Source organism: Euprymna scolopes, chromosome 36 (assembly GCF_053919585.1).
Source record: "Euprymna scolopes isolate OS-2025 chromosome 36, ASM5391958v1, whole genome shotgun sequence".
In the NCBI taxonomy this organism is placed as follows: Eukaryota; Metazoa; Mollusca; class Cephalopoda; order Sepiida; family Sepiolidae; genus Euprymna; species Euprymna scolopes.
In genome coordinates this window covers 94,930,214-94,950,244 of record NC_136517.1, presented here as the reverse complement: position 1 = coordinate 94,950,244, position 20,031 = coordinate 94,930,214, and the positions used below count along the sequence as shown (strand labels likewise).

General features: G+C 36.0%; 1 protein-coding gene and 1 pseudogene across 8 annotated transcripts in view; both read right to left on the bottom strand.

Annotated features, from left to right (window-relative positions):
• Positions 1 to 20,031, bottom strand: part of LOC145260689 (protein pellino-like) — a 178,910-nt gene that overhangs the window by 99,939 nt on the left and 58,940 nt on the right. For 4 of the 8 annotated variants that reach the window (XM_080119080.1, XM_080119078.1, XM_080119086.1 and 1 more), the window contains exon 2: positions 10,869 to 10,941. The exons of the other annotated variants lie outside the window; for them this stretch is intronic. In XM_080119080.1, coding sequence (XP_079975206.1) covers positions 10,869 to 10,927 — 59 coding nt within the window. In that variant the 5' untranslated portion in view covers positions 10,928 to 10,941. The remainder of the gene's footprint in view (positions 1 to 10,868; positions 10,942 to 20,031) is intronic. 8 annotated transcript variants of the gene reach the window in all.
• On the bottom strand, positions 1,275 to 1,407 carry LOC145260883 (U2 spliceosomal RNA; annotated as a pseudogene).

Here is a 20,031-nt window from a genome sequence, read left to right as displayed (position 1 = left end):
ACAAGACAAACATATACACACACACACACACACCTGTTATACAGCTACACTTTATATACACCTCCCAGTATAACCGTTTGATGTTGCTTCAAAACCTTATATTATATGCCCCCATCCTGAACCCCAGTTATCCAATGCATTTACTGATATGCAGAAGTTTAAATGTAATGTAAACCAACATCTTGTTAATCTCCCCTAAACACAGTCCAAATTAGTAGTCCCTTATGTTCAAGTGGCGATGTATCTTGTTTAGTCTAGTCACACTGAAGAGTTCTATTACAGTGAAACAGTCTGTGGATGACATTATACATTGAGTTTCTTAACAGTTGAGCACTGTCTGCAGAAATGAATAAGTCAGTCATTTAGCCTGCGTGTAAAATCGTGTCAGTTTAGTCACTCGATCACTGTAGACTGTTCTTGTGTAACGTTTATGCCTTTACAAAGGCTTTATTTCACTTGAATATCTTGGTGGTTGATGCGTGCCTGTGGTTTGTTTATTGATACTGGAGGCAGAGATGGCTTCTTTGTGGGAGGGGGGGGGGTCAGATCTCACAACCAGCACAAATAATAACTTCATGCACTGATGATTCCAGAAGGATGAAATACCAGCGACTGTAGGTATTACAAATAATTATCCATAATTATATATCGTTTCTGAATTTTTGAGACGAGGATTGGTTATTTGTATTATTATTCGCAAGGACCCGTAGCGCAGTGGTTGAAGTACTTGGAAAAATCAATTGTAAAAGTGATATTCTCCTGAAGGTTGAAGGTTCAATCCTCAGTGCGGACGCCCGAAAAATACAATTGCGAATTACTTAGGACCTCTATCCAGTCATGGCTGATGGAATGAGAGCATGCTACCCCCGTGAAGTAAATAAAGTGTTTCGCTCAAAATTCCGTCCAAACTCCCGAGTTCGACAAGATACACCTGAAGAAGGTCGGAGGTTATATCGACCGAAACATTGTGAAAATCACTCAATATATATGTTCTCCATTATTTCTGCTTAGACAATCACCTCATTTGTTCATATTCCCCTACCCTGTCGTTTCTTCCGTAGGACACTATTCCTGACTGCTCCCCACTTATTTTACCAAACTTAGCTCATTCTGGCCCTGCATATATCCCCTAGCTCTTCATGGGAAAATACCAGTTACTTACCCCATCTATAAGCTCCACAATCCTAAAACCCCGATCTGATAGTAATGTACCTATTTACTACGCCTCCCCACGGGACAGAGTTAGACACCAGGGTCGTTTTTTTAACGTGGAGAAAAGGTACAAAAATAAAAATTGTCTCAGTCGTGAAGGATTTCTCCTACACCGAAAGAGAACAAGAAAACGAAGTGCAGCATCTGAAGAACAGATACTACACTTTGATCTTGACCAAAAGGCCAAGATGCTCTGATAGTAATGTAACCTCCCTCCTTAGATCAATCACACAGATCCATTTTTTACCCCCCCCATGCTATTCCCTCCCTTCAATTTTAGATTTTTAATATCGACCGCCTAATATTTTTTCCTAATGTATCATAAGATAGATGTCACATTCCCATATATGTAACCTAGCCCTCCTCCCTTACTCTGACAAGAAGCATTAGGCTTCGAAATGCCTAGGTATAAAGTGCATCTAGAAAACCTCCTCCTATCAATATCCAGTCTATTTGAATGAATGAATAAATTTTTATACACTTTTTTCATTTTTCTTAAACTTTTTCTTCTAGGGGATGGGACATCCAACCAGATGTCTGACATTTACCCCTATTTTAGTGAGTCCAACCAAGAGATCTTTTCAGGATTCTAGCCATCCCTTTCAGTGCAATCGTTTGTATTTCACTTGCACTTGGTTCACTGGGTATTATACACCAGTATGTATTTTTGTATCATCAATAATTTTCTTAATATATATATATATATGTGTGTGTGTATGTGTGTGTGCACATATCTGGATATAGAAACATGTTAGTGTTTGGTCATGCAGTCCTTCACTCTTCCCCATGATCTAATAAAAGAAAAAAGAAAAAGGCAATTGCAACTTCTCTCACAATTTTTTGGATTTTGTAACTATGCCCATAATTGATAGGTACTTTTTCTTCTGAAGAGTTACCAACTTCGGATATCCGCGTCTGACCTTTCTTGAATGATTCTGACACCGCTGAAGTTTCATAACACCTGTCATTCAAACCCAACCGACATGCTCTTAACCTTCCCAAACCCACAAAACTCCTGCATGAAACGTTTTGACCTTCATCACAAAGTCAGGCACAAGGTTAGAAGCTAGATATAGGGGTTATTAATGTAGAAGCCCCCAGCTCACTTAAAAGGGGCTACGTTATTGTGCTACGTCATATATATATATATATATTAGAAATTACATAGATTCATTGATATTTAAATTAATGATTTTGAGCTACAAAACAGGTGCTGTCAAGAATTGTGCATGTCAACATACTTAAAGGAATAAACTGTAAGATGGTCAACATCTTGAAATTTGGAATACGTGTTTTTTTTTTGGACATCCAAACCTCCACTCCTTCCTCAGTAGAAAAGGCATAACACTTCAAAATGCCTAGGTATTAAGAGCATCTATAAACCCTTCTACCATTAATGTCCTTATCTAAATAATTTGTATACACTAGTATATATTTTGTATTGTCAAAAAATTTTATATATATATATATATTGTAGTTAGGTTTCGTATATGCAAACATGTATAATAGTTTATAATTTGTTGATGTTATTTTCATAAGTATGCATACACAAATTAGAATTAATAAATTTACTAACTATTAAATAAAACATTTTGTTTGGTTGGTTGGTTTTTGTTTTACGGCATATCAACCCTTTTCGGGTTATTTAATGCTGAATCCAGTTATTTTGAAGAAAACGTTTTTAATAGAATATATTTGTTGTTTTCAAGTCGGTTTCTATTTAACTCATAGTTGGGACCCTAACCGGTACTACCACTCCAGGTCAGAGTGGACCTGGGAGCAATGGTAATTAAAGGGTGGCTCCACACTCCCCAAAGCCCGCAAGCTGGGGCCTCACCACTGGATATAGTTTAAGGTCATATCCAGGACCAAAGATTTTGGTAAAAGATTCATAAATTAATGTAGATAGATAGTACGAATAGTTGGATTTAGTGACTTTGTTTGGTAAAATTCAAGATGGCGTAATGGAAACAAAGGTATGTGCAGCTCCTCTTACAATTTTCAGATTTTAATCATGTCAAATCACACTCCATTTCCTTTGACGGATTGATTGTTGCCATTTCTTCTAATTAGTTAAGGGCATAACGAATCCTAGCGGGGATGAAACGCGGAATATTCTGTGTAGCTTAATTGCCATATATATTTTATAACTTACTACCTAGCTCTACCAATGTATAGAGCACTGTTGAAGTAAATACTTAAAGTTTACGCATAAAATTATACTTTTGTATATTAATTCATGAGATTAAATGAAGTAGTCATATATGGGGGAGAGAGAGAAACATTTTTGTACATCCAGACCTCCACTCCTTCCCCAGAAGAGAAGACTCACTAAAGAAAAAGGATATCCTGCTATCCTGATATAAAAACTGCCACCATTTGTATCCGATGTTCTGAATTAATTTGTCGTTTTTGTGTAGATGCTTCCATTGTTCCAATTGGAGAAGGATTGGCTCTGTGGAAGGATACCCCCCCCCCTCTCGCCATCTCCTGTAAAGCATTTTCGGGTTTGTATTACTGTACACATAGATTCGAAAAAGTTGTCAAAAAACAAATATATAACAAATAAATGTTATCAAAGGCAAGATAAGTTACTTTTCTGCCAAACTGGATATATTTTTCGTGTTTTTAGTCAATGTAACAGTAATACAAACCCGCATTTTCAAACAAAGGGATCATTTGAACAGCAAAGAATCCAGGCGAAAAGGTTCATTTACTCTTCCAATGGTCATACTACTCAAGAGCTGCAGCCATATTGTATACACATACACCGCTTTAAAAACTATATCATCTATCTATGAAATTGTGTGTGTGTGAGAGAGAGGACACTTTTCAACCTATATAATCAACAAATTTTTAGTCTACAGACTTGAAATTTGGTATATAGGGTATTCAGACATGTGAAAAACTAATCAGTTTTCATCTGGAAAAAAGTGCTGTTAAAAAGGTCAAAACTGAAAAATTGGTATGTGTAGGGGGCGGGCATTGGATTTTATTTGTCAGCATTATATCAAGATTAAGTAAGTTCAAAAACACTTTTTAAAGATCTTGTCAAGCTGGTCTCATGGGTATCCTACTTGACTTGTTGTCTTTAGGTTTTGGTTTTAATCTCAGCTCGAATAGTTTATTTAAAAAAAATTTTTTTTTTATTTTTTTTACTTACAAGACCTGTTTAGAAAAAACATAATATTCACATGTTTCAGTTTCTGTAAGAATTAAAATATATTATGCATATTTTTTGACCGGGCAACGCCAGGTGGCTTGCTAGTATATATATATATATATATATATATATATATATATATATATATATATGTGCATTCATGAAACAGCTGACAAACATAAAAATCCGATTACCTTCACATAGTAATTTTTCAATTTTTGACTCCTTAGCAGCCCCTTTTTCCGAATGGAAACTGATTAAAAATTTTCTGACATGTCTGAATACTCTATATACTAAATTTCAAGTCTGTAGATTAAAAATTCATTGAGTATATAGGTTGGGAATTGTCCTCACATATTCTCACTTTTATAGATATATGCGTTGGGACGATTAATGGGGGGGGGTCAAAACTTTAAGGTATTAGAATCATTATCGGAAAAATTTGTGCCTATTTTCCAATGCCAAAAACGATTCTTTTAATTGACTGATAGTAATAAAACAATGAAGATCTTAATTGAAATTCTTATTGAGATGAGTTTTATTTTATTCATTTATTGCGGACTATTATCCTCATCTTTTTTATTTGTTGTTTCACGATATTTCGGCCAACTATTCCTTTGGCCTTCGTCAGGTATTTATCGCAACGGGATAAGAACTTCGAATCTCCTAACGACATCCTCAGCAATTACTGCCTTCCATAGTTATTTTCGTCTCATCGCGTTTCAGCCAACTAATCCTCTAGCCGACTTTGGGGAGTATTGAAACCACTATCTTCAGACAATGCTCACCTGGAACCTTAGAGATTCAACATCTATCCACTAAACCACAGCCCCAGTCGCATTAATCACCTGACGAAGGCCAGAAGAATAGTTGGCCGAAACGTGAAACAAAGATGAGGATAATAGTCCACACAAAAAAGATTTATGGATTTTAATCAAGTATCCGTAAAACTGAAATTGATAGATCCCTCACAAGTGTATTGTTACGTTTGAGAAAAATCTATGCACATTTGTGTTTTTATGGTAATCGTGAAAAAATAACTTTATAGTTAAATATTTAGAGATTTATAAAAGAATCAGAAATTTAACACAGAATCTGTAATTGTATCAAAATCGAAAAAAAAAACTATTGGAATCGTCCCATACTTCTGCCAACTTTTTTAGTGGGTTTATATATAATTTGACTACAGGGTGGTCAAAAAGTCAGGTAACATGTTAAAGGTAGAAAAAACAATATGATCCATTATAATCTTATATAGGGATCTTACCCCTCCTGATTTCTGGCTTTGGGGCTATGTAAAGGATAGCGTTTATGGCAAGAAGCCTGATACAATAGCGTCTTTGAAGTTATTTATTGAAGAGGAGATTGCGATGTTACCTGACTTTTTGACCACCCTGTAGATAAGGGAGAATTACATATTACATGGAGGCAGGTGGAGGTGATTTTTTTAGCAGGTGTTAATTCACAATAATACCAAAGAAATCTTGCAATAGATTTATTTTTAAACAGTCATGATATTGGATTTCAATTTCTTGTACATAAAATGCATTACAATTCAACTGATTTCTTTAACTTGTTATATTTACGGTATTGCAACATATTTTTTGCACATTTATTGCAGATTATTTGGAAACCATTAATTTCTGGAGATTTTCAGTGGCATATTCTGATTCCTTGCACAAAAATACATTTATACAGCAAACTTCATTGTTAAAACACAAGATTAAACAAAGATAACATTTTTCCTGAAAAAATAGTTTTAAAAAAAATGTGACAAAGCGCATGTGGTCTTGAAGATCATCATTATCATCATTACCACCACCACAAAAAAAAAAAAAAAAAAAAAAAAAACAATGTGTGAGGCACAAAAAAAAAAAAAAATGTTCAGAACTTCCTTATTTTTGGTTAGATTTTAAAAAATTTGAAAATATTTCATAGATCATTAAATATGTATATTGCAGACTATTTAGAAATCGCTGATTTCTGGAGATTTTTAGTGGCATATTCCGATTCATTGCATAAAAAGTAAACTTAGATGGTAAACTGTATTACTTTTAGCTTCGTTCATGGAATCTACATTTAGGTTTAAGCACAGATAAAAAGTGACAATCTGTATTACTTTATCTTATGTTTTAGATTTTTAAGTCATTGTAACATTTTTATGTGCATTCACTGCATATTATTTGGAAACCATTAATTTCTGGAGATTTTCATTCTGATTTATTGCATAAAAAGTACACTTTTTTTTTTTGACATAGGAGGCACCCCCTTATCAAGGCCCAGAGGCCACTCGAGGATAAGGGGGACAATATCATACTAATCGTTAGTGTAAATTTGGTAAATTGGATTAATTAAGGTGAACGGCTCATCAAGAACTTGTTTACGTTGGACTTGAAAATAACCATATTGAAGTTAGCTGGAAAGCAGGCAAACGGAAGACAGTTCCACAGGTGTGCAGTTCTAGGAAAGAAGCTTTGTTCATGGAATCTACATTTAGGATTAAGCACAGATAAAGAGTGACAAACTGTTACTTTATCTTGTGTTTTAGTCAAGATATAACTGTTTTACTGGAAAAGTAGTTTAAAAAAAAAATGCGACAAAATGCATTGTCTTAAAGAAAAGGAAAAAATATTCAAATGTGTGAGGCACAAAAATGTTCATAACTTCCTTATTTTCGTCAGATTTTTTAAATTTAAAGATTCTTTCTTAGATCATCAAGCTGTTTATATGTCTATCATTATTGATATATTTTAAGCCATTTCAATTTGTTCATGTGTATTGCTACTCTAACATTGGAACGCATCATCTTTATGTGAATAAGCCAAAGCAAAACAAAATGGCGACCAAATTTTAACTGATGTTGTGTTTATGTGTTGACACATTTTAAGCATACTTTCCTCAATTTTACATACATAATACTAAATGGATTTTAAATGGAAATGATTGTTCCTTTAGTAATATATAACATAAACAGCATAAAACCATTTGTAGAGTATACAGATTTTTCTTTTTTTTGCATTCTTCTCTGATCGGGAGGTACCACCAGAGCCTACGCCATTATTGAGATTGCTGGTTCCCAGTTGAATGATATATGGTTCTGTGCAATTGTAGGACGTTCACTCTCCCAGGCTTTGTCTTCTCACTCTTTGAGAAGGGGTTACTTTATTGCTAATCGTTGAGATGCCAGTATTGAGATATTTTAAGCAATTTCAACTTTTTCAGGTGTATTGTACTTTTAGACCTTGCATTTCATGAACAATTTTTCTGGCAACGAGGGAAGAATTGCAGTTTTCTAAGTCGGAATCTATTCCATCTAACCTTTATCATTGGCAAGCTTTTGACCTTTAAGTATTTTTTTTTTTTTTAGCTCCTTACATTAAGTGGCTTCATGTCTTGTCTGGAGCGATTTACATAAAAATACTGTAATTAGATATGGCATGCTACCTAACTGATCCATGGGATTTTGAGGGAGAAGTGGGTATAATACATAAACCAAACTCTTTTCCTCTCTTTCTTCAAAGTGTACTTCGGCTATTTATCAAAAAAGGAAGGGGAGAAGATTCATTTATTTTCCGTGTGAATGAAAAAAAAAAAAAAAATTTTAATATCTTATATATTACTTGCCTAGGCGCCCGGCGTCGCCCAGGTATTTGGAGGTGCATGTTGAGCAACAAAAAAAAAAAAAAAAAAAAAAAAAAAAAAAAAAAAAAAAAAAAAAAAAAAGGTGATAGTAGGCAGGCAGGCAGGCTCGAACCTGTACCGTGAAAGGGGAAAAGAACGTAAAAAAAAAAAAAAAAAAAAAAAAAAAGTTACGTTTTTACTGTTGCGTCCATCGTCCAATGGAAATGGCGAAAGTTTAAATTAAGGCTAGTCAATCGAAAAGAAAAGGACAACTTTAAAATATCTGCGAAAAAAACGACCCTTCCCTGTAGAAAAGTGCCCAGTTAAGGGGTGAAGGAATTAATGTTTTCAGCCAATTTTTCGATATTTGTCGTCCTCTTTTTGTAAAGTGGCAGTTACACTAACCAATATTTGTTACACTGCAACAACATCGACCCGCACGCTGTCTGGTATTGTCACAGGAACAAACCAGGAATGACATAAAAAAAATTCAACTCAGCATTTTTTAGGAGAATACAAAAAACATTCCAGTAATTTCCGACAATGCATTTCACTGCGTTTCAAGTATACCTGTTGAGACGCTCTTTCACGCACTTGTCTTTTTCGTCGTTTGCCTTTCTGCTTTTTCAAGCATCCAGCACATTTTCTCTCTTGTTGCACAAGTCAAACCAAGTCTGATCGCTTCTTTTGCTCAACCTCGTGCGGTTCTTTTTTCTGCCTTTTTTCTCTCCTTCCCGTGATGTCAGAGTGTGCACACTTGCTTAATTTGCATATGTGTTCAGACGGCGGCGGCTGCTGCTGCTAATATCTTCGCTAGTCAGCTAACGTCAGCTGCTGCTGATTTTCTCACATGCATCTATACGCACTATGTTACAATAAAGGTACACCGCTTTGTTCCCTTTTGAAATTAAACCATGCAAATTTTTTTTTTCGTCACAAAAATTCAAGTGTTCCGAAGTTAAAACTAGAATTTATGATTTTTTTTTTTTTTTTTTTTTTTAACAAGTTTATTTATATATAAAAAAAAAAAAAAAAAAAAAAAAAGTATGTAACAATATGCTCCCATTATTTTTGAGTCCTTGCGCTTCGGTCGCTTTAAGACTGGGTAGAAAATACTAGTCAAGAAAGAATCTGTTCTTGATAATCAGCCCTACAGGTGCAGGGCTAGGAACTGGCGCAGTACTTGTCGGACTGAGGTATGCCACCTGGGTATTCTTTAGGAGATCCACCTTCAAGTCTTGTCATCCAGCTTTCGAGTTTATCGCTTGCTGCCTGAGGCAGCCCGACCAAGGAATGCCGAAAGGAATGCTAAGGCAATTTTTGCTAGTCCAGAGTACCCTTCTTCTAGGGGTGCTGACACACACCATCTTCCCATCTTGTGTCACATCTTGTTGTAATGGGCAGCAAGTAAATATCTACCCTCACTCAACTGAGCATTGATTGCTAGTAAATTAGTCTGACACTAGCAGGGAAGGAGGGGGGCAGTTGTAAAATACGCTTAAATATGATATTATAATTTGTCCAGACTTTTTATATATTAGAGTCGTGATTTCTAAAGTGTAAAAAAAAAAAAAAAAAAAGAAAAAAAAAAAATTGGGTGCCATCATATAGAATCGAAACCGAAAGCAAAACTGTAGCATTCAAAGCTGGTGATGTTACCACTTTACCAACGTGACACACATATCAACTGATTAAAAATAAACTTGTACAAAAATCTATATAGATTTTTTTTCAATTTTGAGCCCTTTAACCCCTTAAAGACTCTTTTAACCGGCTAAAAACTCATAAAAAAATCCAATCATCATTTGAGACTCCTAACGCTATTTTTTTTTTTTTTACACGGTGGTCACCACTTATCAAGGCCCGGAAGCCACTCAGGGATAAGGGTTATTGCAAGTACATTACGTTAGTGTGGAGATTTGATGAAGTGTTTACTTAAGGGAGCGGTTCATTAGGAATTTGTTAACGTTGGACTTGAAGACATCCAAGTTGTAGTCAGGTGGGAAGCAGAATTCCACAGGCGTGCAGTTCTAAGAAAGAAGCTTTGTTCATGGAATCCACGTTTTGATTTAGGCACAGATAAAGAGTGGGGGAAATTTTTCACAGTGGATTCAGCTAGACGGGTGTTTTTCGCGAAAGATTGGCGAGAGGGGACCAGAGATTGGAGTTCAGACGAGCACCTGCCATGGAAATAAAGATAAAACAAGGATAGGCTCGCAACGTCTCTGTGGGAGAGAAAAGGGCATCCCCCACTAAGCCACGAAGTCTATTTTGTACTCTGTCAAGGCAGGATAGGCTGTTTTTAGCAGCTCCTGCCTAGATATGGCAGCAGTATTCCATCCTTGGACATACTTGATTTTTATATAGATAGAGAATTGCATCAGTAGCGAGATATCTTCTGGAGCGGTGGAAGGATCCACCATCTTCGACTTTTCGTTTCGGAAGAGATAAAGTTTGAAAATATGTAGACAGACATAGTGCGTTTTATAAATTAGATAATATATCAAAAAATTGTACATTAAAATTAATATACAATTAGCAGAAGGAATTGAGTTAACGTTTCAGATTAAGACAGATACATAATCTTTATTTATTGCGGACTATTATCCTCATCTTTCTGAGATGTTGTTTCATGACATCTAACATAATCTTACACAATCTCCAATTACTAAAAAAAAAAAAAAAAAAAAAAAAATTATTTAAAATAATTTGCATGTTTTTTTTTGTTTTGTTTTTTCAGTGAAGAATTTTAAATTTATAAAAAAAAAAAAAAAATGTCCACCTCATTTGGGAGTTAGCATCTACAAAGAAAGATCAAGGATGAAATTTTTTTTTTTTGTTTTTAAAAGATGATGGTGATAACCTGTCTCACCTGGTGTAGGCCGGTACATCCGCTGGTACATCATAGTAAGAAGCCATGTGTGTTTGCATATTTATATATTCGTCTGTAAATGAGAAACAGGGAGACACATTTCTATCATGAATATCATTTTTATAATATTGTTCTATGATATAACAAAGGGAGAAAAGTAAGGTCATTACGATTATTAGACAATCTGACTAAAAAATCTATTCGTTGTGTCGTTAAAACAATCTTGTTGATGCATATTACGTTGCCTGGGTGTTTGGAGAGGTGTGCTGAGCAAAAAAAAAAAAAAATTTTTTTTAAATATATGCAGGCAGGCTGAACCCGTATCGTGAAGGAGGAAAACAATGGGTGTGTGTGTGGGGGGGGGGGGGGATGTGACATCTTTGCTGTTGCGGCCATCACCAAACCGGAAGTGACAAATGTTTAAATTAAGGCTAGTCAATCGAAAAGAAGGGGATGAATTTCAAAAATATCGGTGAAAAAAGCGACCCCCCCCCTCTGTAGAAGTGCTCAGTTGAAGGTGAAGGAATTAATGTTTATGGCCAATTTTTTTATATTTGTCGTCCGCAGGGTAGAGCCTCAAAACAATACCAACCTCGTGAAAATCTGTCGCCTCTGTTGAAAGTTTTAGGCAGACATACATACAAACAGACAGATGAGATTTATATAATAGACTAGCGGAGATGCCTGACATTGCCCAGGTGTGTGTGTGTGTGTGTGTAGAAAAAAAAAAGTGAAGGAGGATAAAAAAAGTTTTGGCAGGCAGGTAGGCTGGAACCTGAAGCCTTGAGGCGAAGGCAGAAAAGAAAGTGTAAGAAAACGTGATATCTTACCACGACGCTAAGAGGGCAGAGTAACTGAGAACAGTTGAAATTAAACGATTAAAAAGATAAGTGAATGAGTTCACACAGGTGCGTGAATTTAATGAAGTCAAACATCACGCCATAGGGAAATGAAATCACGCACTTAACCTTGACTGCAAGCCAGTTAAGCTTGAAGCTTTCTACGTATTTGTTTGTTTCCCCACGATGTTGGGGAAAACCAGTTCCCTACAAAAAAAAAAAAAAAGGAGTGTCCAAATGAATAGCAATTGGTCTAATATGAAGGGTTTTCCCTGACGTTGATCAAATCTTATTGCTTTTCTGGACGTCCCTGGCAAGAGTGCCAGCAAATCATATTTTCTTCGATTACTTGAAAAACATGAACAAACACGCGAGAAGACAGAATAGCGGGAATTTTATAAAATAAAAGTCGCTTAAATAAAAGATAGACATGACGTCCATTCGCAAATCATAGATATTATAATCTGAGGAGTATATAAAAAGTTCTAAGACATGATAACCCCCCCCCCCCAAAAAAAAGCTTTTGCCAGAGATACAAAAAAGCGCCCACACAAACACACATTTTTGCTTTTATATAAAACCAAGCTTCTATCTTTACATCATTAACGCTCTGATCCCCATCTGACATCAATTGAAATGCATGGCTCTCGTCTTGGGGGAGGCTCCATATTTTGACAAGCTTCTGGGTTTGACCTTTACTCCTGATCTGAAATGGAACACGTACATCAGGTCTGTTGCCAAGGACGCTGGGAAAATGGTGGGATCCTTCTACCGCTCCAGAAGATATCTCACTACTGATGCAATTCTCTATCTGTATAAAAGCCAAGTACGTCCAAGGATGGAGTACTGCTGCCACATCTGGGCAGGAGCTGCTAAAAACAGCCTATCCTGTCTTGACAGAGTACAAAATAGACTTTGTGGTTTAGTGGGGGATGCCCTTTTCCCTCCCCTACAGCCTCTCTACCACAGAAGAGACGTTGCGAGCCTGTCTTTGTTTTATCGTTATTTCCATGGCAAGTGCTCGTCTGAGCTCCAATCCTTCGTCCCCCTTCGCCAATCTTCTACAAGAAACACCAGTCTGGCTGAAACTACTGTCAATCATTTTCCCCACTCTTTATCTGTGCCTAAATCAAAACGTAGATTCCATGAGCAGAGCTTTCTCAGAAGTGCACGACTGTAGAACTCTCTTCCGTTTGCCTGTTTCCCACCTGACTACAACTCGTCTTCAAATCCAGCATAAACAAATTCCTGACAAACCGCCCCCTTAAGTAAGACACTTTATCAAGTCTCCAATACTAATGATTACTACAATACTATCTCATTGATTACTGTACACGCAATAACCCTTATCCCTGAGTGGCCTCCAGGCCTTCATAAGTGGTGACCCCCATGTAAAAAAAAAATAAATAAAAGATTAAGGACCCATACCACAGTAAATAAAATACTTAGTAAAATTCAGTTGTAAAAGTTTCACTCTTCAAGGTTGAAAGTTCAATCCTCGGTGCAGGTGATATTCTAAATACAATTGCAAATTACTCAACACTTTGACCCAGTCATGGTTGACAAAACAAGGGCAAACTACTCACATAAAGTTAAATAAAGGATTCAGTTCAGAATTCTGTGAAGATTCCCGAGTTCAACAAGATACAACACCTAAAGAAGGTTGGAGGTTACCTCGACTGAAACATTGTACAAATAACACTCAAGATGGGAATAATAGTCTGAAGAATCCAGATTTTACAAAATGATTTTTGGTTTCAATTATTTATGTCATTAAGTGTTACTCATTTGTGTATTAGACGACCTGTGACCCGTTGGGTCAGTATTAGGGCTGCAGAGTTGGAGGTTTTTGAAAAGTTTGAGCCGTAAGAATATTAGGAGTCAGAGTTTGAAAGCTTTAAAATAAGTGAAAGAATAAGAATCAAAGTCAGACCTTATACCTTTCAAGTTCAAAACTATGGGCTGTATTTCTCACAGACACAGACACACACACTAGTGGGGGGGGGGGGGGTCTGGCTTTGCCCAGTCGTAAAATATGCTTAAATATATTTTAATTTGTCCAGATTCCAGATATATTATTTAGTGGTGGGACGATTAATCGGAATCGTTAATTGTAAGAATCGTGTATTTTGGGAGGTATCGGAATCGCATCGTTAAAAAATACCTTAATTTTCCGATTCCTTCATTACGATTCTTTTAGTCTGATGTTGAAAAAAAGAAAAAAAATGTCCTGATTTTTCTAACCGTGTCCAGATTCCAGATATATTATTAAAGAGTCGTGATTTCAAAAGTAAAAAAGAAAGCTAGAATCGAAACGAAGCGCAAAACTGTAGCATTCAAAACTGGTGACGATTTTCTTGTTCCAGTTCAAACTAGGCCGAAAAGCTGCAGAGACAGCTCGTGATAATCTCGACTTCAAAAGCCGAGATTATACTGAATCATCTTTCAAGGACTTCATCGCTTCCAGAGTTTTCCCGGAAAATCCATGCTGGCAAAAAATTTACTTTCACCATGACTAATATTTGTGCAAAATTTTTTTTTTTTTTTAAATCCAAGGCGTGGTTATTGAGAAAAATACAAACAAATGAACGGACGGACAAACAAACGAGTGAATTATTAAGTCCAATCCTTCCTTTGTTGAGGGATCAAAAAGAAATATTAAAAAAAAACAGAAAATAGGTTTATCGGCAGCACAAAGGTAAACAAAACGGAATGGGAATATTAGTCAGAGTGTACTGAGAAAGAAAATCAGATATATTTAGAGTTTGTGTGCACGTAGTTTTAGGTGTGCTTATTGAAATGATGTATTGCGATACAGACTTAGCAGTGTGTGTTTTTTTTAACAAAGGAGTCACCACTTATCAAGGCTCGGAGGCCACTCGAGGATAAGGGTTAATGAGTATACATAAGTAGTGGAAATTTTGTAAATTGGATTACTTAGGGGGATGGTTCATCAAGAACTTGTTTACGTTAGACTTGAAGACAATCAGATTGTAGTCAGCTGGAAAGCAGGCAACCGGAAGAACATCAGAGTGGTGATTTCCAGTGATCAGTAAGGCATGGTTATTGAGAAAAGTGCAAACAAACAAATGGGAGTGAATTACTAGGTCCAATCCCTTCTTTATCGGGGGGGGGGGGGCACACACACACACACACACACCCCAATAACTTGTATATAAAATACTTTTAATTCTTCATCTATATGTGTGTGTGAGGCGCTTCTCAACCTATAAACTCAACAAATTTTTGATCTACAGATTTGAAATTTGGTATATAGGGTATTCAGACATGTGGAAAACGTTTTAATCTGTTTTCATCCGAGGAAAAAAAAAAGGAGGGGGTGCTAAAACTTCAGAATTAGAAAAGTTGGTACTTGGGGTACATAGAATTTTTATTAGTTTGCTGCCTCACGAAATGCGCATGCGTGAATCGTTCACATGGCAGTTGACTTATGTTAAGTGGGTTTGAAAGCACTGTATAAAGATAGCGTCAAGCTGGTCTAATGGTTATCGTACTTAACTCTTTAGATTTTGGTTTTAATTTCAGCTAGATTTTTTTTTTTTAACAAGTGAACTGTTTAGAAAATACTTGCAATATATATATATATATATATATATATATATATACTTCATTTACTCACATAAAATTAATATACGAAAGTATAGATTTATGCGTAAACTTTAAGTATTTACTTCGAAAGTGCTCAATACGTAGGTAGAGCTAGTTAGTAATGTATAAAATATATATGGCGATTAAGCTACACTGAATATTCGGCGTTTCATCCACTCTAGGATTCGTCAGGCTTATGCGCGAATTCTGTGGTTGTTTCTCGTTTTATATGTATTTTTTTGCATTTTTTCTGTGTTTTGTTCATGTCGTGTTTATTCGTATTTTACGACCTGGCAACGTCTGGCGGCCCGCTAGTATATATATATATATATATATATATATATATATATATATCATCGAGACTATAATTCCAAGTGTTAACAATACATTATTTTAAATAAAACGATTGGAAAAAGAAAATATATTTTATAATTTTATGTGAGTAAATGAAGTAGTTATATATATATATATATATATATATATATATATATACTTCATTTACTCACATAAAATTAATATACGAAAGTATAGATTTATGTGTAAACTTTAAGTATTTACTTCAAAAGTGCTCAATACGTAGGTAGAGCTAGTTACTAATTTATAAAATATATATGGCCATATATATTTTATAAATTACTAATATATATAATAAAAAATTTTTTGATTCATCCAGCCTTAACAGACGTGTTTTTAAATATTCTCTCCAGTACTTTTATTTTAATGATTTGGAATTCATTCCATTTGCGCTTTTTTCCAAAGAACTCTGCCTTTTGGATTATTTTGGACCATTTGGAATTTACCCATTGGATTGAAATTTTAAATTCGACCGTTTGGGATTTTACCATTTTTGGATTTTTACCCTTCACCGAACTGTCCATTAATGTGAAATCTTTTTATCATTTTTCTTTTGCCTCCTGTTCCCCTTACCTCACCCCTTTTTTTTAACCAAGTAAGATCTGTTACTTGTAGTTTCATTAAATACTTTTATATGCAAAACCCGATCCTGAATTTTGCTAATTCCTGCCCTCTGATGAGAAGGAGAGTATTTCTTCGAAACTCCGCGGATTAAGGACTATCCACTTATCTTGTGTTTCCTTTTTTAAAATTAAATATGTTTTTAACTCTTTTTCAAGATGTCTTTTAACATGTTTTATTAATCATTTGTTCATATATATTTTATATATATATATATATATAGAAAAGCACATTTCTTAGTGTTTTTTACGTTTTTGTTTCACTTTATTTATTTTTAAAGAAACCTTACGGTTAATACGGTATTTCTGTTTATAATAAATGAGAAATCAGCATTTATTACAATATAATATTTATGCATATTTTATGATCGGGCAACGTCAGACGGCCTGCTAGGGAAATAATAAAGGCTTATAGATTAGAATTCACATTCTGTTGACCAACCGAGCAAGGACATATTTATTAAAAACACACACACAATGGTATGTCTGCTTTATTTCCAGTTTCATATAAGGTATCCGTTGTTTCTTTTTCTAACGCGTATGAAATGACATACTTCTTGCTAAACATCATTGTCTTATTTCTTACTAGCAGGGTGCTCGGCATTGCTCGATCATAAAATACACTTAATCATGATTTTTTTTTTTTTTTTTTTTTTTTTTTTTACATGGTGGTCACCACTTATCAAGGCCTAGAAGCTACTCGGGGATAAGGGTTATTGTGTGTACAGTAATCAATGGGATAGTACCGTAGTAATAGTTAGTATTGGAGATTTGATAAAGTGTCATTACTTAAGGGGGCGATTCATCAAGAATTTGTTTGTGTTGGACTTGAAGACATCTAGGTTGAAGTCGGGGAGGGAGGACAGGCACGCGGCAGAGAGTTCCACAGGCGTGCAGTTCTAAGAAAGAAGCTTTGTTCATGGAATCTATGTTTTAATTTAGGCACGGATAAAGAGTGGGGACAATTATTGACAGTGGTTTCAGCTAGTCTAGCGTTTTTCGTGAAAGACTGGTGAGGGGGGACCATAGAATGGAGCTCAGACGAGCACTTGCCATGGAAATAACAATAAAACAGAGACAGGCTTGCAACGTCTCTTCTGTGGGAGAGGGGTTGCAGGGAAGAGAAAAGGGAATCCCCCACTAAGCCACGAAGTCTATGTTGTACTCTGTCAAGGCAGGATAGGCTGTTTTTAGCAGCTCCTGCCCAGATGTGGCAGCAGTACTCCATCCTTGGACGTACTTGGCTTTTATATAGATAGAGAATTGCATCATTAGTGAGATATCTTCTGGAGCGGTAGAAGGATCCCACCATTTTCCCAGCCACGTTGGCCACCGACTTGTGTGTCCAATTTCAGATCAGGAGTAAAGGTCAAACCCAGACGCTTATCAAGACATCGATGCCAGATGGGGATCAGAGCGTTTATGATGTAATGATAGGAGCTTGGTCTTAGATGCATTAAAAGGTAACCAGCCACCCCCTCCCCACTGTACCACGTGCTCAAGATCTGAGGAGAGAGAATCAGAGAGAATATTGTCACTTACGGCCTTTGATGTGTTGCCATAGATAGTCGTGTCATCAGCATAGATGTCAACGAATGATTTTAGTATGTGTTTTGGGGGATCATTGATGTAGATCAGGAAGAGAGTTGGGCCCAGGATGAACCCCTGAGGGACTCCAGCATTAATACTGTGGGCCTCTGATTTCTGCCCATCAACCACTACTCTTATGAGCCTATCAGAGAGAAATGATTTAATGATTGAGAAAACATTTCCAGTTATACCGTAGCTGGAGATCTTGTGAAGTAGGCCTTTATGCCATACCTTATCGAAGGCCTTTGATATGTCAAGAGCAATTGCCCTAGAAATGAAACCTTCGTTGAGAGATTCGCTAATTCTATGAGATATAACCGTTAGCATGTCTGCTGTAGATTTAACAGAACGGAAACCATATTGCATGTCACTAACATTATTTCTGCTGAGGTTGTTGACTACTTCTCTATTTAATATGGATTCCAGCAACTTACTCATGACACACAGGAGACTTATTGGTATGTACTGAGAGGGAGGTGACTTATCACCTGAATTCTTAAATACAGGGTATACTGATGAGGTTTTCCAGGGTGTTGGAAAGCACTTCTCCTTAAGTCAACGCTTAAACAGTTTGGTAAGTATGGGAGCAAGTTCTGGTTGTAGCTTTTTTAACACTATAATTGGAATACCGTCAGGGCCAGTTGCTTTACTGGAATCAAGGTTCTTGATATTTTAATTTATGCACTTTTTTTTGGGGGGGGGGGTCACCACATATCAAGACCCAAAGGCCATTCGGAGATAAGGGTTAATGAATGCAAGATGGTAGTGTAGTAATTGTTAATGATGTAAATTGGGTAGAATTTTATTTAATGAGACGGCGCAACAAGAATTTGTTTATATTGGATTTGAAGGCTATCATGTATTCAACCAGAAATCAGGACAGCGGAACAATGCTCCACAAGCAGGCAGTTCTGGGAAAGAAGCTTTGTTCATGGAATCTGCATTTAAATTTAGGCACAGATAGAGAGTAAGGGAAATCGTTTATAGTGGTTGTAGCTAGTTGAGCGTTTTTTGTGAAAGTTTTGCAAAGGAAATCATAGATTGGAGTTCAGTCGAGCACTTGCCATGAAAATAATAATAGAGTAAAGACAAGCTCACAACATCTCTTCTGCGGGAAAGAGGTGGCATGAAAGAAAAAAAGAGCATCACCTACTAGAATTCGAAGTCGGTTTTGAGCTATCAAGGTTGGATAGGGCTTGTCGAGCAGCTCATGCCTAGATGTGGCAACAGTACTCCATTTTAGAGCGTACCTGGCTCTTATACAGACAGAGGATTGCATCTGTAGTGAGATACCTGCTGGAGCAATAGAGTGATCCAACCATTTTTCCAGCAATCATGGATTTGAAGGCTACCATGCTGTACTCATCTGGGAAGCAGCCATTATTTTTTTTTAATAAAGCAAAATGTTAGCAAAATCAAATTATTTAAACAATAGAAGTTTAATAGAACTTAGGAGTCTGCTGCTGTTGAAAACAGTTTTCTTTACACTCGAGGTATTCAACTTTATTTGACTATCACATTTATGAATACATATATTAACACAACTTATGCAAATCTATAAATATAAAAGCGAAAATGTATGTATGTAAGTGTGTATGTGTGTGTGTGCAAGTGTATGTGTATGTATGTGTGTGTAAGTGTATGTGTGTGTATGTATGTGTATGTAAGTGTATGTAAGTGTATGTGTGTATGTATGTGTGTATGTATGTGTGTATGTATGTGTGTATGTATGTATGTGTGTGTATGTATGTGTATGTGTGTATGTATGTGTGTGTGCGTGTGTATATATGTATGTATGTGTGTATGTGTATGTGTGTATGTATGTGTGTGTATGTATGTGTGTGTATGTATGTGTGTGTATGTATGTGTGTGTATGTATGTGTGTATGTATGTGTGTGTATGTATGTGTGCATGTATGTGTGTGTGCATGTATGTGTGTGTATGTGTGTGTGTGCATGTGTGTGTGTGTGCGTTTGCTTTTTCTGTGTGTCTACAAAAGGCTTTTTTCAGAGAAGCGGTCGCTCGCTTCACAACTTTTTATATCACATATAAATCGTAATATCTCACAGTTAACAACAAAGCTCGCCTGTCTATTTAATTTGCTCGATTTCGGGAAGATAAATATTCAACATTTGTCGCTCGCCGCATGTG